General features: G+C 43.6%; 1 protein-coding gene across 3 annotated transcripts in view; it reads left to right on the forward strand.

Annotated features, from left to right (window-relative positions):
• igsf9bb (immunoglobulin superfamily, member 9Bb) overlaps nucleotides 1-27,804 on the forward strand; it is a 749,555-nt gene that overhangs the window by 646,869 nt on the left and 74,882 nt on the right. For 2 of the 3 annotated variants that reach the window (XM_072238319.1, XM_072238321.1), the window contains exon 12: nucleotides 1,879-2,002. In XM_072238319.1, coding sequence (XP_072094420.1) covers nucleotides 1,879-2,002 — 124 coding nt within the window. The remainder of the gene's footprint in view (nucleotides 1-1,878; nucleotides 2,003-27,804) is intronic. The other variant, XM_072238320.1, reaches the window with a different exon arrangement.

Genomic DNA, 27,804 nt, shown 5'->3' on the forward strand with positions numbered 1-27,804 from the left:
CTCAGAAACCATACTTGGAGATCTTTTCTGGACCCTCCCTAATATCTTCACATCTTTCCTATAATGAGGGAACAGGAATCAATCTGATACTCCAGCTGAGGCTGGACAAGTATTTAATAAAGATTCTGCTGTTACACACCAAATGTACACTGATAATCTCAGAACTGCATAAGCCTCATTAACCTTTTCCTCAACCCATCCAACCATTTTCAGTGGTTTATACACACATTAACCTGTGTGCCTCTTCTCTTCACCCCTTTTAGAACAAGATCCTGTATTCTATATGCCTCTCCGACCAAACTTCACACCTCACAGAACCGAGATGATGAGATTTTTTTTACATTCAAAGGCTGGAGAGAATTTTGTACATCAAGGACGTTGGCTGCTCAGTCACTGCCTCATCCAAAACAGGGATCCATAGATTTCAGAACTGGAGATAGTGCAGGAAAATGGAAATGAGGTAGACCAGCCATGATCTTGATAATATGTAGAGCAGGTCTGTTCTTATCTTCTTTGGATATGGCGATGGATAGAAGTAGATGAAATGGAAAATTAGCCAGGGTTTTATTAAAAAGCAGAGCAAATTTGAGGAGCAATTAGATTTTAATTCATTTTTGTCATGAACCATTGCTCTTCCTTTATTACTTGAAGGAAGATGCAACCTTCATGAACTGCTGCAACCTTACTGATTTTGCTATTCAGTAGGAGCTTGCCAAAGAGTTACACCCAGCCACAATAAAGGTACACTGAAATATGTATTTCCAAATATATGATGCATGACTTGAATGGTGTGTGATGATAATCCAACGTATCTGCTACCCTTCTTGATTGGTGGTATAGAATACAGGTTTTGTCTTGGAATAGCCTAATTAAGTAACTGCACATTTTAGTCACATTGTGATAGTGGTGTCTGAGAGAATGATTGTTTTGGATGGTAGTCTGATTATCAGTCCAGCAGGCTGCTTTGTCTAGCTGTCGGTAATCCTCTTCACTGCTACTGGAGCTACACTCTTCAAAACAAATGTGGGATATTCCATCATATTCCTGACTCTTTGCCTTTTAGGTGATCAAAAGGCTTTGGAGAATCAAGAATTAATTAGTCACTCACCACAGAATATGAAAGTCTGACTGGCAGTTGTAGCCAAAGTGTTAAAGTGGTTGGTCCCCTTGAGTCCCTGTTGCCTCAAAATTATTCAGGTCTCGTTACCAGCAGTTGATCTTCTTACAACACTAGTCTGTTGAAATTATCCATAGCTTCTATTTATTCTGGAATACTTTGATTACACAGTTTACCTAGCACCTATGATCATGAAATAGTGCTAATGGTAACACTGAATGTTGTTCAGGACTAGGTAAAGCAGTGCTAGGTAATATTCGCTTACAATGCCTGAAAAAAAAAACCCCATTAGAGCCAACAAGCTTATTCCAAATCTTGTGCATTTCATCAGAATCTTCTCTCCAGTTTGGAACTACTTATCTTCAGAACCCGGTACGGCTTCCTAAAATCATTTAACCATCCTTTTATGAACAGTTACTGCTTGATAATCTAGTATAAACAATGTAATACCACCTGTGAAAGATCTTGGATGCATTCTCTAATTATAGTGGTACCATGTGATATCATTTGCCTTGGCAGAGCACAGCCTTATGGGTACTGTCTGATTCAAAGGCATCTTAGTGTGGAATAGTTCACTGAACCTTGTCTTACATCTAATTTTTTTTAACTTTCTTATTATTTGAGGGAGTGCACATGTTGGGATTTTGAAAGCAGAAAATATCACAATGGAATCATGTTATCATGATAAGGGATTTTGTCGATATATTTTTTTGTAAATGCTGATGCCGTAGGATCTAAGTTTTCACTTTTCTACTTTGCAGGCACAAGTCCACACGCTCCAACCAATGTTCGAGTCACAGCCGCAATGACCTCTGCTAATGCCTCATGGGACCCAGGTTATGATGGTGGATATGAGCAGACATTCACAGTCTGGTATGGCCCTGTGTGAGTCATCCCAGCATGCTTTGCTTTCCACCTTTTCTTTCTCAGTTCTTCGCTTACAACAAATGTTCTTTATGCATTAGGCTTCCTATAATGATTTGCTCTTTGTCGTTATTGCTTGGCAGTTGCATAGCTGCAGGCTGCTGATTTCGAACAGGCTGTGCTGGCTCAATAGTTTTTGGGCTTACTAACTGCCTTGATATTCCATTTGTCCTTTATCATTCCTTTCTGGTTGAGCTGTCCTGCTATGCTTGCAGTAGAGTGCAGCTTCTTAACCCATGTGACTATGAAACTATCCAGACTTATTGCGACCTCCAATCAGTAGCTTTTACCCCTGTTGTCTCAACTAGATTCAAACCATGATCTTGGAGGTAAATTACTAATGCCTTGATTCAGTTTCCTAATCCTTTGATCCAGTACAAACAATGCACTGTGAAACATGTTAGGTGCATCCCCTGATTATAGTCATACCATTGTCTTGGCAGAGCACAGCTGAATGAGACAAAAAGTCAACATTCAGATGGAACAAGCGATTTACTCATTAATTAACGTGGGGGCTGTATTGTTGCTGTCACTGGCTAGAGATACCAATTATATATTCAATGCATTAAATATTTGGAGTCATAGACTGCCAAATTAGTACTGTAGATTTGCCTAAGAGCTATTTATGTTAGATGCTGTCAGACAGGGGTCATCTACTGCCAGCCTTTAGGGCACAATTTTATAATGCTGTCAATTGTGTTGTTCTGCATCGCATGCAGTGTTGTTATTAATCTAACACTAGTTGTACTCTTTGATCCTAAGTGCTATGCTCAGACTGACACTGAGTCCGTCTACGCAATAGCAAAATGCAAACCATCAATCTAGCCAGATATTAAGTAACAGAAAATACTGGTAAAAATCAGGTTAAGGTCTCTGTGGCAAATGGAGGTCAAGGTTAACATTTCATATCAAAGATTCAATTGTTAACTTTAACATGGGCTTATTTCAAAGTTCAAAGTAAAAATCATGATCTGAGAACATAAATGTCACCACATACAACCCTGAGATTCTTTTTCCTGTGGGCATAGTCAGCAAATCTATAGAATGGTAACTGTAAACAGGATCAATGAAAGAGCAAGAACATAGACCACCACAAACTGTACAAATGCAAATATAAATAAATAGCAATAAATAACGAGAGCATTAAATAACAAGTCCTTAAAGTGAGATCAGTGGTTGTGGGAATATCTCAATAGATGAGTGTAGTTATCATCTTTTGTTCAAGAGCCTGATGGTTGAGGGGTAGTAACTGTTTTTGCATCTGGCGGTGCAAGTCCTGAGGCACTTGTACCTTCTATCTGATGGCAGCAGTGAGAAAAGAGCATGGCCTGGGTGTAGGGTTGTGTTTCACACAATCATTCTCACTGTAATGTATAATGAAATCTACAAAGAGAGTGGAGACAGTCATTTAGCTGACAATTCAAGAAGTCTACTAAATATTCAGACAATTACAAGGTACTAATTAAAGACATGTAAACAGAATATAAAATACCTACTTGTTCTCCATCTCCCCAAAGAAAGAAATCTCAATGTAATTTACTATACTGTCAAATTATAGATAGTGTGTTGGCTGCCTTGTCAATTTCATATCTTCATTAATTCAATTTCACATGCACAGGATTTCTACATTCTTGTCATTAACCGCACCTGTGCTGTTTTCCCTGGTTTCTGTAACGCTTCTGCCAAAATGGATAAGCAGGGAAATTCAGCCCAGTGTGTTACATAATCACAAGAGGGTACTGATTTAGGATGGATGGCTCACAGACCAGATGGAAGATAGATGCTTTTGGCTTCTGAGGTTTAGTTCAAGGGTGCCCAGACTGCAAGATGAGAATTTCTTTCATCTGTTGGCTTCTGACATCCTATGTGAAATGATGCTGAACCATTACTTAATTGGCAATCTCTTCCTGAAAGGTTGCCTGACGTGTGGCTTGACTGAAATGTAAGTAGCTGATTTCTGAAGTTGAGATCGGAGCAGAGTGGAGAGGCATTAACTCTGCACCTGACGGGAAAGTCCATAATTCTAATCTTGAGTCGGCCATGCAGTAACAACCAAACATGAGTGGCTGCATTGCTCTCGAAGCCAAAGTCAAGGGCATTGTCATTCTCAGAAATCTAGCCTCAGGATTGTTGCAGGTTGCCCTTGCTAAAGCAAGTCACTTGCTGCTCAATGCTGCATTGCAGATGTAAGAATAGTTTTACAAGTAAAGCAAGGAGCATTATGTTTTTCACATATGTGTGGTTTGCTTTCATACCTAGAAGAGGCAAAGGTCCAAAGCACAACGTTCAGACAAATCCAGGAATTCACAGTGAACACAGATCCACGCGGATGCCCTCTGGCAGCCACCTGTCAGACACACACTTTGAAGAGCCAGGCTGTTTCCTATGTATATTGTTCTTCAGAAGCCTGTGCAGGTTCCCCTGTTCTCCAGAGGCCCCTACCCCTGCTCCCCCTACATCATCGTAGCATGTACATACTCATTGCCAGCATATCCCAACTTGTAGTGTGTTGGTTGTAGTCTGAGTCTTTAAGAGCTGCCTCCTAAGATCAAAAGTGTGAAAAAAGATGCTCTTAACAATGGAAATTTACCCACCCAATATTGACTGTTCATAATATTGTTCATTTCGAAGGACACTAGTGCTGCTTTAAACTGGTGTGAGCAAATTTTGTGATGCACTTAGGTCTTTATGAAATAAGCTTAGGAAAATTGTAATTCTGGAAAAAATGTCACTGATACATTTCAAGGCTTTTAATTCACCAGGTTGGACTGGGGGTTGAAGCCTATATTATCTTATGCTTGACACTAAAGATTAAAAATGGATTTTGTGCAAATGTGAATGGAGACTACTGTAAACTTGAGGTCAATGGATAAATTCTGAAGTGTTAACAATCCCGGGAGATCAAAAGATTCAATGAGTTTTTTTTAAATCATTTGGAAAAATAGACATTTTTTAGCAGCTAAGATTCTTAGTTGCTGAGTCAATATATTGGGACATTATATCAACAGCCCTGAGGTATGTCAGTCAAGGACAATTGGAGCACAGTGTGCTGACACAGCCAAACAACCAACACACAGACTATTGGAAAATTAATGCCAGTCCATCTTACATACCAGAACTTTACATATGTCGGTCCCATCATTACCATAATTTTAATCAGTGTAGTACCTTCATTTACAGATCAGGGCAGAGTCACGTTATGACACTCGGGTCAAGTGCAGGACATAAAGTTTACAGACCCAACAATTCAGTCATCTAATGCCACTGTTTTTAGCAATTGGATTTAAATTAAGTTAATAGTCTGGAGTTTTAGGGTTTTTTAATGCCCTCAAGACTGTTCAGTTGTTGTAAAACCCATTAATGTTCTTCAAGAAAGAAAATCTGCAATCCTTGAATAGTCTAGCCTTTATGTGACTCCAGGCCCACCAGTATGGTTTACTCTTAAATGGCCACTTAGGTCAAGTAGAATGAGGGATGGGTTGTAACTGTTGGCCTGGTCAGTGATGACCAGATCCTGAAATATGAATAAATAAAAATATTCCCCTACTTCCATCACAATATTGGCCTTATAACTGCCTATGTTGCGGGTGTTATATGAGCGTCACTAAGAGGTGGATATTACATTTGAGGCAGCCGAACGTTAATATTATTTACCTTGTGAGACAGATGGAGTGCAGAGTGCAGATTGCAGAGTAAAGCTTCTTCCTGGAGAGAAGTGGTAGTGAATTCAGCAAGTAAAGAAAACCAAAGAATCTGTAGATGCAGGAAATACTAAATGAGAACAGAAGATGGTGGAAATACCCAGCAGGTCCCAGTTTCTCGTCCCATAGTTGCAGCCTGACCTGCTGAGTACCTCCAGCATTTTCTGTATTTATTTTCAATTTCTAATGTCTGCAATTTTTTAACTTGTCTGTGGGGTTACCAAGTGAGAGACTCCACAGCTGAAACTCCTTGTTATCATCAAACTCATATTCATATGCATGAAGTTTAGTGACCTCGACAAATTAGATTGGCCACAAAATATCTTGAATCAATTTGGTGTTTCAGTTGGATGTCGGCATCATTGCTGCATATTTGCTGGATTGTGTTTAATTTAGAGACAATTCAGGAAGTAAGTGCGGTGAAATCTGGCCAACTTGACGAAGTTAGACTCATGGGAAATTACCTCCCTATACCCTCCTCCAACCCCACATTCCTCCAGTTCTGATCACTTTTAATCACCCCATTGCATTTATATCCAAGACATCCTGTTTAAGCTGACCGCTTCAGAGTGTGAGAGTCTGCCAAAGATGGATGCCTCACTGTTGATGTATTAATACGTTAACCATGTGTGAGGGTCAAATTGGTGAAAATTTGCAGTATCTTTGAGCAAATGATCTGAAAAATGTTTTACAGCGTCATCTTTCCTTTCAACTATCTCTGAGTCTTTGGGCTGCTTATATGACCCTGGCACTGAATGACACAGAATTCTAGCAACTAAGTATTGAGAAGTCCCATCACAAACTCCATTCCATAGCCTCTGGGTAGATCCCATTCCCTCCCCATAGTCTGGAGGACCCATTTACAAGCCAACAACGTTTCATCCTTCACAACATGGTATTAGCTCAGATCATCTGCTGCAGAAACTCTCAGCCAAACCTGGTTACCTCTAGAATTGACATAATGCATCCTTGATGGCCTTTCACTGCCACTATCCACATCTTAAAGTCCTCCAAACTTCTGGCATCTGTGCCCAAACCTACACTAACCCTCATTCAATCTATCTCCACAATTTGGCTCTCAATTAAGTAAGGTCTCAATTTTAAAATTCCTAACCTTGTTACCAAATCACTCCATTGCTTTTTTTTATCCCCCTTCATCTCTCTACTCTCCCGCATGTCTTCATTCCTCCGACTCTGGACACTTGAAAATATTTTTAAATCATTCCACCAGCAGTAGCTCTATCTTCAGCTTTCCCCTCTTCCTCTCCACCTCTCTTCTCCAACAAGAATTTTTTAAGACTTACTTTTTGCCAAAATTCCCCATTATCTTCTTTTATGAATTTTAATAATACCTTTGCATAGCACTCGGGAAATTTTCACTGTAGTTAATGTTGTAACAAATAGTTTGTGTTATATCTACAACATTCTGTTTAATCTGGGTGAATATAATCCATTGCATGAAGTGCTACTTTAAATATTGTTATTTTTCCTTTGATTTCTGAAACCAATATTCAGGCAAATAAGAAAAACCACAATATGTGCTTATGTATATTATTTAAATAGCTACAGGCAACTTAAGCAATCAGACTGCCATTTCAGATCATCACAGCCTTTTCTGCATTATAGCCTTATACAGGCTCTATATTGATAATGGGGGAAAAATCATGATTCCTGGTTCATGAAAAGATCCACTGCGACATTTCAGCTCCACATGCACAGTTACTGTGGTGGCATACTGGTGCATTGAACTTTCCCTTCCATTGTAGGTGGGAGATGTTTAGAGAGGGTTGCTGAACAGTAATAAAACAGACAAGTGCCAATTCAGTCTCCTAGGAACAAAGAATCACAACCACAGCAGTTGTGATTCACTAATCCTAAAATTAATGTCAAAAGTCAAGAGAAATAAACCTGCTATAGGCTTCCTGCAAGCATTACTTTATTCTGAGAAAGTGAGAATGCAGGATCCTTCCCTAAGCTTTCAAGTGTGTGACAATAATATCTACTAGGTAATTTTAACTGAACCCAACTGGGATAAGTTTGATTACCTTTCTCCATGGATGTGGAATTGATAGGTAACCAAACACTGTCAGATGCCACTGGTGGCGATGGGGGTAACAGGTTAATCTGCGGGTACATTCTTTGTAACAATAGTGACTGCACATTAGGAATTCCATTATATGCATCCTTGGAGCATCCTAGGGTTATAAAAGGAACAGAATGTAACTTTAGCTTTGATTGATGCAACCACAGTGGTGAAGACGCACTCCTGTGTAGCTACTAATTTTACACAATGACAGCAAATCATTTAGCATATTGTTCCTGCAGTAGTTCTTTCAATTGGCTGTACTATTGGTTCTTTTCCCCTGCAGTTTCCTCACAGCTCTGAACCTTCAAGTATATATCCAATTCCCTTTAGTGCTGTAAGCTTCAATCAGCTCACAATTTCTATCGACTGAAGTATAGTCATCCTAGATCAGAAACAACATGCCTCAGCTACTCTAACTTGCATTAATGGATGCCTCTGAATTTCTTAATCGACAGCTGAAGGAGGCTGCAAGAGGTAGAACACTTACGTACATGGAAGGGTAGCTGTAAATCGAAAGAGAAAGATGTTATTTGGAAACTCTGCAGATGCACCACAATTGTAGATTAGATCAAGTACTATTAAATAAGCACCTTCTACAAAACAGCATTGGTCTGTAAAGCCTGACATGGAATTCGAACCAATTTCAGCCTGGTGAAAAAATCTGATTAAGTATCACTTGGAGGTCACACAATGTTGCTGTTTTTTCATTTATCAGGAATCTTCCTCCAAGCTTCAGCTGTCGTGCTCCAGCATAACCAGCTATGGCATCGGTTAATGAATCCTTGTCATTCTGTGTGCCCCTGAACTAATGAAGTAATTTATCGGCAGAGGATTTGCTCGAAGGTTAAACTAACCTGCTACATCTTCTCTTTATCTAATTTAACTAAAATAGAAATCACGAAAGCCACCACTGATCAGGAGACTGCCACATAATAACTTTCATGCTGGTCAGTACAAAGGACAGAGTCTGTATATAGTAAGGATGATTTGAAAATCTGCTTTTTTCAGTTCAAACATTCTTGATCAGCAGGTGTGAAAGGGAGGCTTGGAGCTCTGAAGGAGCCCAGGGAGAAAGGTTATTCTGTTACAATTTCCAAAAAGTAAATATTATACTCTTAGAAACACACAGAAAATGCTGGAGGATCTCAGCAGGCCAGGAAAATGCTGGAAAAGAGTAAACAGTCGACATTTCGAGCTGAAACCCTTCATCAGAACTGGAAAGGAAGGGGAGAAGTCAGAATAAGAAGGTGGGGGGAGGGGAGGAAAAAGTACAAGGTGGTGGGTGATAGGTGAAACAGGGAGAGGAGGAGGGGGTGAAGCGAAGAGCTGGGAAGTTGTTTGCTGAAAGAGATAAAACATTGGAGAAGGGGGAATCTGATAGGAGAGGACAGAAGACCATGGAAGAAAGGGAAGGGGGAGGAGCACCAGAGGGTGGTGATGGGCAGGTAAGGAGACAAGGTGAGAGAGGGAAATGGGAATGATTTGGGGGGCGGGGGAGGGAGCATTACCAGAAGTTCGAGAAATTGATGTTCACGCCATCAGGTTGGAAGCTACCCAGATGGAATATAAGGTGCTGCTCCTCAAACCTGAGTGTGGCCTCATCGCAGCAATAGAGGAGGCCATGGACTGACATGTCGGAATGGGAAGTAGAATTGAAATGGGTGGCTACTGGGAAATCCGTCTTTTTGCGGCAGCTAGATTAAAGGTGCTCGGTGAAGTGGTCTCCCAATCTATGTCGGGTCTTACCAATATACAGGAGGCCACATGGGAGCACAAGATACAGTAGGTGACCCCAACAGACTCGCAGGTGAAGTGTCACCTCATCTGGAAGGACTACTTTTGTCCCTGAATGCTAGTGAGGGAGGCGGTGAAGGGACATGTGTGGCACTTGTTCAGCTTGCAAGTGTAAGTGCCAGGAAGGAGATCGGTGGGGAGGGACAAGTGGATAAGGGAGTCGCATAGGGGGTGATCCCTGCAGAAAGTGGAAAGGGGGTGGGGGGGGAAGAGGGAAATATGTGCTGCTTGGTGGGATCCCATTAGAGATGGTGGAAGTTACGGAGAATTATATGCTGGATGCGGAGGCTTGCGAGGTGGTAATTGAGGATGAGGAGCCCTATCCCTAGTGTGGTGGCGGGAAGATGGAGTGAGGGCAGACGTGCGTGAAATTGAAGAGATGCGGGTGAGGGCAGCATTGATGGTGAAGGAAGGGAAGCTCCTTTCTTTGAAGGAGGAGAACATCTCAGTTGTTCTGGAATGAAAAGCCTCATCCTGACAGCAGATACAGTGGAGATGGAGGAACTGAGAGAAGGGGATGACATTTTTACAAGTAACGGGGTGGGAAAAGGTATAGTCCAGGTAGCTGTGAGAGTCAGTGGGTTTATAAAAGATATCAGTAGATAAACTGTATCCGGTTTGATATTCGTGATTTATTTTCTGCACTTGATAAAGCATCTGAGTGCTGCATTTGCTTTCCACCATCCGTACGTCAACAGATTTGAAAAGTCTGTTCAGTCAAGCAAAGAAAGCAAAGTTTGAATTATGTTGAACCACAGAAGCATTACAGCTCAAAAGAGGCCATTTGGCCCATTCAACCCCTACCAGATCATTTTGAGCATTCCTGTCAGTCCCATTCCCTGCTCTTTCCTCTTCACCCTGTGACTTATTTTTTCCTGAAGGACCTTGGGAAAGCACCGTTCCACCATTCTTGCCAATCACCACCCTCATATAGAGGGATAAAGCAATACCATACAGATACAGGCCCTTCAACCCAATAATTCCATGATGAACTTTGTGTCCACCCATCTAGTCCTAACTTCCTGCATTTGGCTCAACCTTCTCGGCCCACTTCCCTAACTGATCAGGATCGCCCCGTAATATACAATAACCATCTTCCTTTTTAGAAATACTTCCTAATTTACTGATCGATGCTTGTACATCTGCATCTAAGTATAAATAACAAACAACAAGGGTCCCAATACTTACCCATATGGTATCAACCCCCTTCTGTGAGCAAAATTCCACACTCAGAGTGACTTTCTACTATGCATTTGTGTAATTAAATCCCACAGCTATTTATAATGAAAGGTGTGCTATGTTGTGACAATGATCAGAGAGAAGAAATCAGAGATCAGCCATCGTATAAGACCATAATATCTTAAGATAGAGCAGCAGAATTAGGCCATTTGGCCCATCGAGTCTGCTCCATCATTCCATCATGGCTGATCCAGTTCTCTTCTCAGCCCCAATCTCCTGCCTTCTCCCCATATCCCTTCATGCCCTGACCAATCAAGAAATTATCAACTCTTGCCTTAAATATATATAAAGACTTGGCCTCCACAGCTGCCTGTGGCAAGGAATTCCACAGATTCACCACTCTCTGGCTAAAGAAATTCCTCCTCATCTCCATTCTAAAAGTACACCCCTCTATCTGAGTCTGTGTCCTCTGATCTTAGACTCTCCCACCATAGCAAACATCCTCTCCACATCCACTCTATCAAGGTCTTTCACCATTTGATATGTTTCAATGAGGTCACCCATCATTCTTCTGAATTATAGTGAATACAGGCCCAGAGCCATCAAACGCTCTTCATATGACAAGCCATTCAATCCTGGAATCATTTTCATGAACTTCCTTTGAACCCTCTCCAGTTTCAGCACATCCTTTCTAAGATAAGTATGTTTGTGTTAAAGCACATTGAGAGAGTATTGCATAATAGTTACTTAAAGTCATAGAGTCATAGAACACTACAGCACAGAAACAAACCCTCTGCCCCACCTAATCTGTGCTGAACTATTAATCTGCCTCGTCTCATCAGCCTGCATCTGAACCATAACCCTCCACGTACCTACCCAAATTTCTCTTCAGTGTTGAAATCAACCCCATATCCACTACTTTGACTGGCAGCTCATTCCACATACTCACCATCCTTTGAGTGAAGATCCCCTTAAACATTTCACCTTTCACCCTTCACCCATGACCTCTAGTTCGAGTCTAGTTCAGTGGAAAAAGCCTGCTTCCATTTACCCTGTCTATATCCCCCACAATTTAGTATACACTATCAAATCTCCCCTTAGTCTTCTGCATTACAGGGACTTCAAATAAAGTCCAAACCTTTTCAACCTTTCCCCATAACTCAAGTCCTCAAATCGCAGCAACATCCTTGTAAATGTTCTCTGCGCTCTTTCAATCTTATTGACATCTTTCCTGTAGTTAGGTGACCAAAGCTGCACACAATACTCCAAATTAAGCCTCGCCAACGTCTTATATAACTTCAACATAACATTCCATCTTCTGACTTCAATACTTTGATTTATGAAAGCAAAAGCTTTCTTTTCAGTCCTATCTACCTGTGGCACCACTTTCAAGGAATTGTGGATCTGTATTCCCAGATCCCTCTGTTCTACTGCACTCTTCAGTGCCCTACCACTATCCATTTAAGACCTACCTTGGCTGGTCCTCCCAAAGTGCAGCAGCTCACAATTGTCTGCACTGAATTCCATCTGTGATTTTTCAGACCATTTATCCACCTGGTCTAGATCCCACTGCAAACTTTGATAGTCTTCCTCGCTGTCCACTATACCCCAATCTTGGTATCACCTGCAAATCTGCTGATCCAGTTAACCACAGTATCATCCAGATCATTGATATAGCTGGAAAACAACAATGGACCCAGCATCGTGTCCTGTGGCACTCCCAATAGCCACAGGCCTCCAGTCAAGAGAGGCAACCATCTACTACCACTCTTCGGCTTCTCCCACAAAGCCAATGTCTAATCAATTTTACCACCTCATCTTGAATGCCAAGCGACTGAACCTTCTTGACCAACCTTCACGATGCAGGACCTTGTCAAATTCCTTGCTAAAGTCCATGTAGACAACGTCCACTGCCTTGCCTTCATCAATTTTCCTGCTAACTTTCTCGAAAACCTGTATAAGATTGGTTAGATATGACTTAAAATGCACAAAGCCATGTTGACTATCCTTAATGAAGGAAGTCCCTGTCTATCCAAATACTTATATATCCGGCCCCTTAGAATACTTTACAATAACTTTCCCACTGCTAATGTCAGGCCCACTGGCCTATAATTTCCTGGCTTATTCTTAGAGCCTTTCTTAAACAATGGATCAACATTAGCTATCTGACAATGCTCTGACACCTGACCCTGGGCTAAGGATGACTTAAATATCTTTGCCAGGGACCCTGCAATTTCTGCACTGGCCTCCGACAAGGTCTGAGGAAACACATTTTCATCCCCTGGGGATTGATCCACCCTAATTTACCTCAAGACAGCAAGCACCTCCTCTTCTGTAATTGGTATAGGTTCCAAGCTGCTGCTTTACCTCACTTCTCTCGACTCTGTGTCTGTCTCTTGAGAAAATACAGATGCAAAAAATCTATTTAAGATTTTTCCCCCATCTTTTTCAGCTCCAGTGTAGATTACCATTCTGATCTTTCAGAGGACCAGTTCTATCCCTTGCAATCCTTTTGCTCTTAGTCTGTAGAAGCCTTTAGGATTTTCCTTCACATTATCTGCTAGAACAACTTCATGTCTTCTTTTAGCCCTCCTGATTTCTTTCTTAAGTGTTCCTTCATACAGGTTAAACTGTATAATCATCTTATTTCTGGCTTCACTAGCATGTGGCACAGGTAGCAATCCTGAGATTGCAACGCTGGAGGTCCTGGTCTTTTAACTTGGCACCTAACTTCCTAAACTCACTTTGCAGAACTTGTCACTCCTCCTACCCACGTCATAGATATCGGCATGGACCACGTCCTCTGGCTACTCACCCACCCACTTAAGAATGCTGTGGACTTGATCTGAAGTGTCCCTGGCCCTGGCACCTGGGAGGCAACAAATGATCCAGGAAACTTGTTCTTGTCTACAGAACCTCCTTTCTGTTTCCCTTACCAACGAATCCCCTATCACCACATCTTGCCTCTTGCCCCTTTCCCTTCTGAGACTCAGTGCTAGAGATCGGACCACTGTGGCTTTCCTCTGCAAGGTCATTCCCCTCAAGTGTATCCAAAGTGGTATACCTGTTGTCAAGGAGGACAGCCACAGGGCTATTGTGCACTGGCTGCCTATCTCCTTTCCCCTGACTGTCACTCAGCTACCTGTCTCCTGCAACTTGGGTGTAACAGTCTTCCTGTATGTCACGTCTGTCAATCTCTCAGCCTCTGGAATGATCTGGAGTTCATCCAGTTCCAGCTCCAAATCCTTAATACGGTTTGTTAGAAGCTGCAGCTGGATGCACTTCTGGTAGATGATGTCAACAAGGACACCGGAGATCTCCCTGCCTTCACACACCCTGCAAAAAGAGTGTTCTACTATCCTCCGTGGCAATGCACTGCTCTAATTTTGCAATAAAACAAGGATAAATAACGAAAAAATCTACCTACGGCCTACACCTTTCCTCACTGAAGCCTCCATGAGACAAAGCCTCAACTCCCCATTCTAACACTGGCCCACTCCCACAATGGCCATCCTGCTTAAATCTAACTTATTTTTATTGGACCATACCAAGTGCCTTATTGTCTACAATCCAATGTCTCCTCGGGAACTGAGGAGCACAAAATGTGCTGACTGCCCTCTCTTGCGCACCTCTGTTAAACTCTATCTCCCTCCACAATCTGATGTCTCCTTAGAAAATCTGGCACGCAAAATATGCCGACTACCCGCTTGCTTCTTTAAAATATTTCTCTCCCTCTACATAATCTCATATCAACTCAGACTGGCCGTGCAAAACTCAGCGACTGCCTCCGCTCGCTTCTTTTCAAACTCACTCTCCCTCTAAGCAACCCACTGCCCCGGTAAATGTGCCACGAAAAATGTGCCAACTGCCCTTGCCCAGTTCTTTTAAACTCGCCCTTCCTTTACGCAATCCAATTTCTTATGAACTGTGGTGCGCAAAATATGCCGACGGCCCTCGCTCGCTTCTTTTAAATTCGCTCCCCCTCCATGTAATCCAATGTCTCCTTGGGAACTGTGGCGTGCCAAATTTCCTGACTGCCCCGACTCACTTCTGTTAAACTCTCTCTCCGACTACGCAATCTAACATCTCCTCAAACCATAGCATGCAAAATGTGCTGACTGACCCTGCTCGATATTTTAAACACTCTCTCCCTCTGCGCAATCTAATGTCTCCTTGGGACCTCTGCTGCGCAAAATGCACCGACTCCCCCTGCTCGCTGCTTTTAAACTCGCTCTACATCCACGCAATCCGATGCGTCTTTGAGAACTGGGCCATGCCTCCGCTACTTTCTTTTAAACTCTCTCTCCCTTTATGCAATCCCGACGTTTCCTCGGGAAATGTGGCATGGAAAATGAGCCAACTAGTCCAGCTCTCTTGTTTGAAACTCTCTCTTCCTCTGCGCAATCCAACGCCTCCTCGGGAACTGTGGCGCAAAAAAAATGTATCAACTGGTTCCGCTCGCTTAATTTAAAATCTCTCTTCCTCTACGCAATTTAAAATGTATCCCCCTCCACACAATTCGCTATCTCCTCAAACTGTGGTGCCCAAAAGGTGCCGACTCCACCCTCTCATTTGTTTTAAACTTTCTCTCCACACAACCCAATGTCTCCTCGGGAAATGTGGTGGCCAAAGCGTGCGAACGGCCCCCACGCACTTCTTTTTAGCCTATTCATTGCTCCCACTGCGCAATCCACCATCTCCCCATGAACTGTGACGTACAAAATGTGCCGACTGACCATGCTCACTTTTTTAAGGTCTCTCTCAATTTACGCAATCCGAAGTCTCCTCAGGAAACGTAATGCGCAAAATGTGATAACTCCCCCCACCGCCTTGCTTCTTTTAAACGCTCTCTCCCTCTATGCAATCAAATATTTCCTCAAACTGTGACATGCAAAAGGTGCCGACTGACCCCGCTCGATATTTTAATCTCTCCCTCTGCGCTATCCAATGTCTCCTCGGAACCTCTGCTGCGCAAGATGTACCGACTTCCCCGCTCGCTGTTTTTAAACTCGCTTTATCCCCACGCAATCTGATGTGTCCTTGGGAACTGGGGCATGCAGAATGTGCTGACTGCCACCACTGTTTTCTTTTAAACTTTCTCTCCTTCTATGCAATCCAATGTCTCCTCAGAAAATGTGGCGTAGAAAATAGGCCAATAGCCTCAGCTCGCTTGTTTTAACTTTTCCCTCCATCTACGCAATCCACTATCTCCTCAGACTGTGGCATGGAAAATGTGTTAACTGGTCCAGCTCGCTTATTTGAAACTCTCTCCCTCTAAGGCAATCCAAAGTCACTAGGGAACTGTGGTGTGCAAAATCTGCCTACTGTTCCCCACTCTCATCTTTTAAACTCTCTCTCCCCCGTGCAATCTAATGTCTCCTCAGGAACTGTAGCGTGCAAAATGCGCTGACACTGCTCTCTGCATTTACACTTTCACACCCTCTGCGCAATCCAGTGTCTCCTTGGGAATTGTGGCGTGCAAAATGTGTCAACTGCACCCCCCCCCCCACCGCTGGCTTATTTTAAACTCTCTCTCCCTCTACGCAATCTGATACCTCCTCAAACTGTGGTGCAAAGAAGTTGCTGACTGACCCCGCTTTTTCTTTTAAACCCTTTCTGCCTTTAGGAAATCCATAGTCTCCTCAGGAACTGTGGTCGCAAAATGGGCTGACTGCCTAGGCTCACTTCCTTTCAACTCTCTCTCCCTCTACACGATCCAGTGTCTCTTGTGGCGGGCAAAATGCGCTGACTGCCCCCATTTGCTTATTTTAAATTCTCTCTCCCTCTATGCAATCTGATATCTCCTCAAAGCTGTGGCATGCAAAATATGCTGACTGCCTCGACTCTCTTTTAAGATTTCTCTCCCTCTATGCAGTTCAAGTTCTCCTCAGGAACTGTGGCGCAGAAAATGTGCTGACTGCCCCACCTACTTCTGTTAAACATTCTCTCCCTCTACGCAGAACAATATCTCCTCAAACTGCATTGTGTAAAAGCTGCTGACTGCCCCCACTCGTTTCTTTTAAACTCTCTCTCCCTCTGCGCAATCAGATATCTCCAAAAACTGTGGCACACAAAATATGCCATCTGCCCCCGCTCACTTCTTTTAAACTCTCCCTCTATGCAATCAAATGTTTCTTCAACAACTGTCACTCGCAAAATGTGCCATCAGCCTTGGTACACTTCCTTTCAGCTCTCTCTCTCTCTCTACAACTGTGCAATCCAAAATCTACTCACGAACTGTGGTGCGCAAAATGTGCTGACTGGCCCTGCTTGTTTCTTTTAAACTGTCTCTCCCAGTGCGCAATCCATGGCCTCCTCCGGAACGGAGGCAGGCAAAATTTGCCAACTGCCTCCCTCACTTCTTTTAAATTCTGTCTGTCTGTCTCTCTCTGTACTGTACACAATGCAAAGTCTCCTTAAGAACTGTGGAGTGCAAATTGTCCAAGTGCCTCCCTCGCTTCTTTTAAACTCGCTCTCCCTTTACATAAGCCAATCAATCCTCAGGAGCTGTGGCATGCAAACTGGCCAAATGCTGCCCATTGCCATCCAATGCTTCCTCATGAATTCTGGTGCGCAAAATGTACTGAATGCCCCGCTCACTTAATTTAAACTCTCTCCCTCTATGCAATCCAACATCTCCTCACGAAGTGTGGTGTGCAAACTGTGCCAACTGCTCCTGCTCATTTCTTTAAAACACATTCTCCCTCGACTCAATACAGTGCCTCCTCTGGAACAGCGGTGCGCAAAATGTGCCGAATGCCACCGCTCACTACTTTTAAACTCTCTCTCCCTCTGTGCAATCCACTGTCTCCTCAGTCACGAGGTATGCAAAATGCGCTGAATTGCCCCGTTCACTTCATTTAAATTCACTGTCCCTCAACGCAATCAGGTGTCTCCTTGGGAACTGCGGAGTGCAAGTTGTGTAAATGCGCCCCTTGCTTTATTAAACTCTTGCTCTCTCAACGCAATACAGTGTTGTGGCGTGTAAAATGTGCTGAGTGCCCTTGCTCGCTTCTTTTAGACTGTCTCTACCTCTGCACAATCCATTGTCTCTTTCAGAACTGTGGCACATGAAATTTGCTGATTGCAGCCCTCACTTCCTTTAAAATCTCTCTCTCTCTACGCAAGCCAAAGTCTCCTCGGGAACTGTGGAGTGCAAATTATCCAAATGCATCCCCCCCCCCGCTTCTTTCTCTCTCCCCCCCTCTCTCCCCCACCCCCCCCCCCCACTCACTACTTTTAAACTCTCTCTCCTTCTATGCAATGCGCAATCCACTGTTACTTGGGCCTATGATGCGCAAAATGTGTCAAGTTGCCTGGCTCACTTCTTTTAAACTCACATGCCCACTATGCCATCCAATGCTCCCTCCAGAACTGTGGTGCGTAAAATATGCCGACTGCCCCCGCTCTCTGCTTTTTAACTCTCTCTCCCTCTGCGCAATCCACTGTCTCCTCAGACCGGACCCGTTGTGCGCAAAATGCTCCGAATTGCACCGCTCGCTTCATTTAAACTCTCTCTTCCTCTAAGCAATCCAGTGTTTCCTTGGTAACCATGGCGCACAAAGGTGCCGACTGCCCCCCCGCTCGCTTCTTTTAAGCTCACTCTCCGTCTCTGCAATCCAATCTTTCCTTGGGAAACACATGTTATAATTATGTGGTTTTGTTAGTTTTTTCAGTCTTGGTTTGTCCTGTGTTTTGTGATATGACACCGGAGGAAATAATGTATCATTTCTTAATGCAAGCATTACTAAATGACAATAAAAGGGGACTACATATCTTCATAATCTAAACGTGACACATAAAATGTGCCACATGTCCCCACTCACTTCTTTTAAACTCTGCCCCTCTACACAATCCAGTGTCGTCTCGGTAAGTGTCCCTCACAAGATGTGCTGACCGACTGGGCTCACTTCCTTTCAGCTCTTTCTTTCCCCGTCTACACAACCAAATGTCTCCTCAGGTACTGTGGTGCACAAATAGTGCCGACACCACCCACTCGCCGCTTTTAAACTCTCCCTTGCGCTGCGCAATCCAATGTCTCCTCAGAACCTGTGGAGCACAAAACGTGCCAAATTGCCCTATTCAGTTCAATCCAATGCTTCCTTGAGAACTGAGGTGCGCAAGATGCGCTGACTGACCGCACTCACTTATAAACTCTCCCCCCCTCTTCGCAATCCAATAACTCCTCTGGAAATACACCCATTGCCCCTGCTTGCTTCTTTTAATCGCTCTCTCCATCTGCGCAATTCAATATGTCCTCGGGAACTGTGGTGCGTAAAATATGCCGACTCGTTAATTTTAAACTATGTCTCCCTATATGTAATCCAATGTCTGCTTGGTTGCTGACTGCCCCCACTCACTTCTTTTAAATTTGCTCTCCCTCCACACCACTGCAATGTAACCTCAGGAAAAATGTCACACAGAATGCGCTGGCTGGCCCTGCATTCATCTTTTACATAGTCTCTCTCTGCGCAATCAAATGTCTCCTCAGGATCTCTGGCACAGAAATTTTGTCGACTGCTCCCACTGGCTTCTTTTAAATTTTCTCACCCTCCGCATAATCCAATGTCACCTCGGTCCTGTTGTACGCAAAATGCGCCAGATTGCCCCGCTCGCTTTGTTGAAACTCTCTCTCTCTCCCTGTACGTAATAAGTGTCTCCTCAGGAAATGTGCCTACAACCCTTGCTCGCTATTTTAAATTCTCTCTCCCCCTATGCAACCTAATGTCTCCACAGGACCTGCGGTGCACAATTTAACTCCCTCTGCACAATGCAATATCTCCTCAGGGACCATGGAATCTGACCTCAGGAACAGTGGCACGCAGAATGTGCTGGCTGCCATGTTGCACTGTTTAAACTCCCACTCCCTCTACGCCATCCAGTGTCTAGTTGGGAAATGTGATGCGCAAAATGTGCCAACTGCCCCTGCTCACTTCTTTCAAACTCTCCCTCCTGCGCAATCCAGTGTCTGTTAGGAAAATGTGGTGCACAAATTGCCCGGCTCACTTCTTCTAAACTTGCTCCCCCTCAATGCAATCCAATGCTTTCTCGAGAACTGTGACGTGAAAAATGTGCCGACTGATGACGCTCGCTTCTTTTAAACTCTCTTTCCTTTTAAGCAATCCAATGGCTCCTCAGCTCCTGTTGCTCCTGAAATATGCCCACTGCCCCCACCTGCTTCTCTACAGCTACGCAATTCAATATGTCCTCAGGAACTGCGGCACGCAAAATGTGCCGACTCCCTCTGCTCGCTAATTTAGAACTATTTTCCTTCCATGTAATCCAGTGTATGCTTGGTATCCATGGCGCACAAAGGTGCCGACTGCCACTGCTCACTTCTTCCAAATTTGCTCTCAGGACCTCAGGAACAGTGATGCACAGAATGCACTGGCTGCCACGCTTGCATCTTTTAAACTTACCCTCCCTCGATGCAATCCATTGTCCTCCTGGGAACTATGACATGCAAAATGTGCCGACTGCCCCCACTTGCTTCTTTCAGACTCTCTCTCCCTCTACGCAATCCAATGACTGCTCGGGACCTGTGCCTCTCAAAATATGCCCAGTGACCAGCTCGTTTCTCTCTCTCTGCGTATTCCAATGTCTCATTAGAACCTGTGGTGCACAAAATGCGCTGACTGCCCTTGCTCGCTTCTTTTGAACTGTCTCTCTCCCTCAGCACAGTCCATTGTCTCCTTGGGAACTGTGGTGCACAAAAGTGCAGAACGCACCCATTCACTTCTTTTAAACTTTATCTCCCTCTACTCAATCCCAGTATCTCCTCAGAAAATGGGGTGCACGAAATGTGCTGACTGTGCCCCCAGCTTCTTTTAAACTCTCTCTCTCTCTCTCTGCGCAATCCAGTGTCTCCTCAGGAACTGTAGCGCACAAAATGTGCGAATGCTCCCCTTGCTTCTTTGAAACTCGCCCTTTCTCAGTGCAGTAACTGTGGATCACAAAATGTCCCCAGTACCCCTGCTTGCTACTGTTAAAATCTCTCTCCCTCTGCGCAATGCAATATCTCCTCAGGGACCATGGATCACAAAATGTCCCCACTACTCCTGCTTGCTACTATTAAAATCTCTCTCCCTCTGCGCAATGCAATATCTCCTCAGGGACCATGGATTACAAAATGTCCCGACTACTCCCGCTCGCTACAGTTAAAGTCTTTCTCTCTCTGTGCAATGCAATATCTCCTCAGGGACCATGGATCACAAAATGTCCCCACTACCCCTGCTTGCTACAGTTAAAATCTCTCTCCCTCTGCGCAATGCAATATCTCCTCAGGGACCATGGATCACAAAATGTCCCCACTACCCCTGCTTGCTACAGTTAAAATCTCTCTCCCTCTGCGCAATGCAATATCTCCTCAGGGACCATGGATCACAAAATGTCCCGACTACTCCCGCTCGCTACAGTTAAAATCTTTTTCTCTCTGTGCAATGCAATATCTCCTCAGGGACCATGGATCACAAAATGTCCCCACTACCCCTGCTTGCTACAGTTAAAATCTCTCTCCCTCTGCGCAATGCAATATCTCCTCAGAGATCATGGATCACAAAATGTCCCGACTACCCCCGCTCGCTACTGTTAAAATCTCTCTCGCTCTGTGCAATGCAATATCTCCTCAGGACCTGTGGTGTACAAAATACTCTGAATGCCCTTGCTAGCTTCTTTTAAATTCATTCTCCCTTCACACCATCTAATGGCTCCTCAGGAACTGAGGTACGCATAATGTACCAACTGCACCACTCACTTCTTTTAAACTCTATGTCTTTCTGTGCAATCCAATGTCTCCCCGGGACCTGTGGCGCACAAAAGTGCCAATTGGCCCCACTGGCTTCTTTTAAACTCTCTCTCCCTCTGCACAATGTAATGTCTCCTCGGGAACTGTGGAGCACAAAATGCACCAACCTGCCCTGCTTGCTTCATTTAAACTCTCTCACTCTCTATGCAATCCAACGTCTCCTTGAGAACTGTGGAGCACAAATTGTCCAAATGCCCCCACTTGCTTATTTTAAACTCTCTCTCTCCCTCTATGCAATCCAATGTCTCATTGGTAACTGCGGCACACAAAATGTGTCTACTGCCAAGGCTCGCTCCTGTTAGACTCCTTCTCCCTCTATGCAATCGAAGGTTGCATAGGTAGCTGAGTCACGCTGATGTGCCGACTACCCCCACTCGCTTCTTTTAAATTTGCTCTTCCTCCACACCATCTGATGTGTCCTCATGAACAGTGGTTCATAGAAGGTGCTGACTGCCCCCGCTTGCTTCTTTTAAACTCTCCCACCCTCTACGAAATCCGATGTCTCCTTGGGAACAATGGTGCGCAAAATACGCTGACTGCTCCCGCCCACTTCCTTTAAACTCCTTATTCCACTTTGCAATCCACGACCTCCCTGAGACCTATGGGGTGAAAAATGTGCTGACTGCCCACATTCGCTTTTCTCTCCTTCTACGCAATCCAACGTCTCCTCAGGAATTATGACGCTCAAAGTGTGCCGACTACCCTAGTTCACTGCTTTTAACATCTCTCTCCCTCTACGCAATCCAATGCCTCCTCAGGAACCGCAGCATGCAAATGTGCCAACTGCCCCTACTCACTTCTTTTCTACTCGCTCTCCCTCAACGTAACCTGATGTCGCCTTGGAAACTGTGGAGCGCAAATTGTCCAAACACCCATTTTGCTTGTTTTAAGCTCAGTCTCCCTCTACGCAGTCCATTCTCTGCTCAGGACTTGCAGCGCATTGAAGTGCCAAATGCCCCCGCTTTCTTCTTTTAAGATCTCCCTTCCTCTATGCAGTCAGGAACTGTGGAGCACAAAATGTCTGACTGCCACCTCTCGCTACTGTTAAATTCTCTCTCTCTATGCAGTCTAATATCTCCCCAGGAACTGTGGCGTGTCAACTGTGCTGACTGACCAGGCTGGTTTCTTTTAAACTCACTCTCTGTCTCTACACAATCCAGTGTCAACTTACTGGCAGTAAACAAAACTACTAATTACTGTATTAATCACACTTCTTCTGGAAATCAATCACTGAAATCAATAGCCTGTAACTTCCCTTTCAGAGCTGAGCTTTTGAACCACCTGTACAAGCTGGCATCTTTTTTGAAGTCTCAAAGGTGCAGGACCGAAGCAAGGGAAAGTCGAGGCGGCAGGGCCCGGGCCCGAGAAGGAGTGCAAGGAAAAAGCCAACGTTTGATCGATTTAAGCGTCAGGCCAGATTGGAAAGGTCGGGTACAGGCCGAATTGAGGTGGCGGGTCCCAGGCCCGCGAGCGAGGAACACCCTGCTATTTGGCCGATTTAATCTCTGGGCCAGATTGAAAATTTCAGGGTGTCAGGGCTGGAAGAGAAGGACGGGCTGGTGTTCAGTTCTTTGCTCGGCGAGGTTTATTTGTCTCTGTGCTGAGCTGAGTCTGTGGCCTACAACAAACAGGCTTCTGGAATCAGTTATGACTGGCTTTGTGGCTGTGGACTTACTTTTGCGAACTTCAGTTCTGAACGTTATTTGCTTACTTTTATTGTTTGCACGATTTGTTTTTTTTTCTCTGCACATTGTTTGTTTGACAGTCTCCTTTTTTTAACGCATTCTTGTGGTGTGCAAGATGTGCCGACTACCCCCGCTCGCTTTGTTTAGGCTCTTTCTTCCTCTACGCGATCCAATGTCTCCTCAAGAACTCTGGCACATAAAATGAGGTTCCAAGAATGATTCCAGAAAATGGAGCAAAGAATTTGAGGCTCAGGCTTCTGGAACGTGGGAGCAAGCTTACAGAATGTAACATTAACAGCAAAAAAACTTCAGACCAAGCAAATATGTTGCTGTCGGAGGTGCCACCTTTCCATATCCAAAGTTCTGTCTGCTAACTTCAGTGGGCATAAAATATCCCAGTGCATTATTTCAAAGAAGTGAAACAGGTTCATCTTCCGTTTTCTCCACAATACTTACCTTCCAATTAAACCAATGACGACAGATCATTAACACATACATTTTTGGGAACATATTGTGTGACAATTATTGGTTGTCTTCCTATTCATCATATTCAGATGTACTGAACTGGTAGTGAAAGGCAATACACAAATAGAAATCCTTTTGTAAAGAAACGGTTTATGTACAGATTTGCATAGTCCATTATGATTCAAAGTGTGCTCTCTGTTGGTTGAATATATGCACCCAACCCAGGTTACAGATGTTGGGATTGTTCACACCTCTCAGAAAGGGGGAGGAATAAAAATCTTGAGAATGTGTTGTCCCCTTCCCCTCACACTATTTCTCCATTCATCATTCTAACGGAGTATGGGGTTAAATTAACTTATGCTATACCAAAGGTACATACTCCATTGAATGTAATAGAGTGTCAAGTCAAGTTTACTGTAATTTAACTATATATGTGTATACCGTCAAATGAGGCGTTTTTCCAAACCAGGGTGTAAAGCACAATAATATACATAACACACATAACAAATAATAACTTATGAAAGCAAGGATGACATCTACAGATGGATTACACATAAACAAACTTAAGTGCATAAGTTAAATATTGTAAGGTACAGAACCCATTAACCGGTGATACTTTGAATGTGATGCGGCAGGGAGTTCAGAAGCCTAATGGCCCCAGGGAAGAAACTGTTTTCCCACCATGACCATTGGAGTCTCCTGCCTGATGGCAGAAAGTCAATGGATGCTGGTGGAGGGGTGGGATCCTTGATAATACTAAAGGCCCTGCGTACACAGCGCTCCTGATAAATGTCCCCGATGGATGGTAGGGAGACCCCTATGATCCTCTCAGTCATTCTCACGGTCCTTTGTAGGACCTTCTGATCCGATGCTTTGCTGCTTCCATACCAGATGGAGATGCAGCTTGTCAGGATACTCGCAGTAGTGAACTCCAGCCAACCATTGCTTGGTGCAGTGTATTGACATTACATATCTGAACCTGAAGAAATGGTTTAAAGCAAATTCGTATTATGGTCCTTCAAGCAGGAGATAAACTTGTACAGTAAATCACTTGTCCTCTTGTCCTCTGGAAATCCTAAAGACAATCAAATTTTTTAAGGGTAATCACTGCCAAGCCACATTGATGTACAACAGGCACAACTGGTGCTGAGGATGCATTTTAGCAGATCAATTCTCCTTAAAGTGCTCTGTAAGATTCCTTCTTGAGAATTGAGTAAATAGGCAAGGGACCAGTTTAAAAGACCAACAGAAGGCAACCCTTTTAAATAATCGTGTGACACGCTTGATGACATCGGTGGGTTCAAATCTCAATTTCCTAAATGCAGAATATGAGAAATCTAATTGAAAATCAGAAAAACTTTGAAGGTTTTAACTTAAGTAAGAGCAGTAAATATTAGAACACTTGCGTGAAAATATAAAACATTGCAGATGTTGGAAATCTGAAATAAGAAATAGAAAATACTGGATATATTTAACAGGTTAAGCCGCATTCATCAGCGGAGAAACAGTTAACATTTCAAGTTGAAGAACCAGGTCTCCTTTTAGTGGGAGGATGATTACCAATTTGTGTACAGCATGTTTCCCAGATTTCAAAAGTAGTTCATTATCTGTGAAGCACTAGGGATATCCTGAGGCTAAGAAAAGTGCCATGGAAATCATTGGAGTAAGTCTTATATTTGACATCCATGTCTCTCGGAACGGGGCTCAAGCCACGTAGCCTGCCCTGCCTCTGATCCAAGGATGACACGGCAGCAGATTGGAAGGTATGTTGTGAGATTTTTCAAGCAATCTCTTGTTTTCAAATAACTTGCTTTGAAAGCCCAGTTTCTATCAAGGCTATGCTGACCATCGACCAGCTCTACAGTAAGAAGTGCATATCAATAGTCCATCACCACCCTCTGGTCTCCTCCCCCTTCCCTTTCTTCCATGGTCTTCTGTCCCCTCCTATCAGATTTCCCTTCTATCTCTTTCACCAATCATTTTCCCAGCTCTTTACTTCACCCCTCTCCCTCTCCCAGTTTCACCTATCACCTTCTTCCTCCCCTCCCTCCCCAACTTCTCTTCCTTCTCAGTCCTGATGAAGAGTTTTGGCCTGAAACATCGACTGCTTACTCCTTTCCATTGATGCTGCCTGACTTGCTGAGTTGTGTCTGTTGTTCAATAGTGAGGAGAAGCTATCATGCAAATACCCCTCAGATTCTGTCAGAGAAAAAAGTGTTTAGTGAAAATGGCTCCAGGTCTGATGAAGGCTCCTTGGCCGGTAACCATCTATGCTGAATCAGATTAATTGATTTATTGATATACTGGCCTTGTCTTTCTAATTTGAACCAAGTGTCAAACCAACATATTCTAATATATTGAAGCCCAGTACACTTCAAGGGATACTCACAGCTCATCACCACACCCTAGCCCAGTGTTTTCAATTTTTCCTGCATTTCTGCATTGCATGTAGATTTAAATTGCTTTACTAACTTGCATCATTGCTCCTTAGTGTACACTGTGTAAAAATCAGCACTGATTTGGAGATTCTACATGAAACCAACCGATCTACTGTCAAACTGGTTCGGTGTTTCTTGCTCTCAGATAGAGATCGTTCTACACTTGTGGATATGAGCAGTCTCAGTGTGGATAGTGAGGAATACGTGGAGTCAGCTGTATACTTTTACCCAGTGTGTACTGTACATTGCAACTTGAAACAAACACTGTCACATGAGTATTAGTCAGAATGCCAGATCTATACTGGTACCTCCTCTGTAATCAATGATTCCCTGCATTCCTACAGAATTATAGATAGGGTAAATGCAACTATGTGATTTCCACTGAGGTTGGGCAGGACTCCAACTAGAAGTCATGGGTTAAGGGTGAAAGGTGAAAAGTTTAAGGGCAATATGAGGAGAATCTTCTTCACTCGAAGGACCGTGAGGGTGTGGAACAACCTGACAGCGCAAGTGGTGCATGCGCTCAATTTCAACAGTTACGAGAGTTTGGATCGGTACATGGATGGTAGGGGTATGGAAGGCTATGGTCTCAGTGCAGGTCAATGAGAGTAGGCGCTTTCAGTGGTTCAGCACAGACTAGATGGGCTGAAGGGTTTGTTTCTGTTCCCATGACACTAATTATGTCATTGCGAGTGTAAACAAATAGGCTTATTAAATTGTTATCAGCCGAGAACATAGGCTGACTGATAAATCATCAAATTGCTTTCTCTTTGCAACCTCCATTCACAAAATCCATAAATCACAACTTCCAAGTTAAAAATAATCAAAAAGGGACAATAAAGTAACCTTGAGTCCTGAATCATAAATCAGATATTAGTATGTAAAGACAAACATAACAAACAGGCTATCTGTTCCATTAAAGTCAGATACTCATGTAAACATTACATTACAGATTTAGGCTCCAACCTCACCAGTTGCTGATTTCTCTATGGACAGCATTGCTATTCCAGTCATCTCAGTACTTACAGGTTCCCAGAATCTTCCAGTACAGATAACGGCTCTTAGGTCTACTTTACCAGTCCTGCTATAGGATACCAAAGAGCCTTTTTTCCCCTGTAGGTCTCACAAACTAGACCAAAGAGGGGCACTTTAGTCCACATCAGTACAATGGGCTGAAGAGCCCCTGCTCCCCTGTGAGTTTTTATCAAAAGCAATGAGCTCCCATTTGAGAAGATCCATTCAGGTTGATCTGTGTGAGTGAATCGTTCTGGGTGCACTGTAAGCACGTTTACAAAGGAGAAGTTTACGGTGTTTGGAAATACTCTGCTCCAGAGCAGCCCTCTCCCTGTTTTTAAAGAGTTACTTTCAACAATAACCTGCACACGTATTAATAAGATTTTGGTGTTTTCACCTTGATGTCCGAAGGTGAATTGATTTACCCAAAATGATGTTCATTTATTGTTAGGAAATAATATTCCATCCACAAACAGCAAAATTGGTCACTACAATCAAAAGCCTGGTTTAGTGGATCCAGCAGGATTGTTTGTCTGTGAAGTGACATAGAGGAGACATAATGCCCAGAGCTGGAATGGGGGTTGAAAGTGAGTGGAA

The sequence above is a fragment of the Mobula birostris genome, chromosome 20 (assembly GCF_030028105.1).
Source record: "Mobula birostris isolate sMobBir1 chromosome 20, sMobBir1.hap1, whole genome shotgun sequence".
NCBI classification, from domain to species: Eukaryota; Metazoa; Chordata; class Chondrichthyes; order Myliobatiformes; family Myliobatidae; genus Mobula; species Mobula birostris.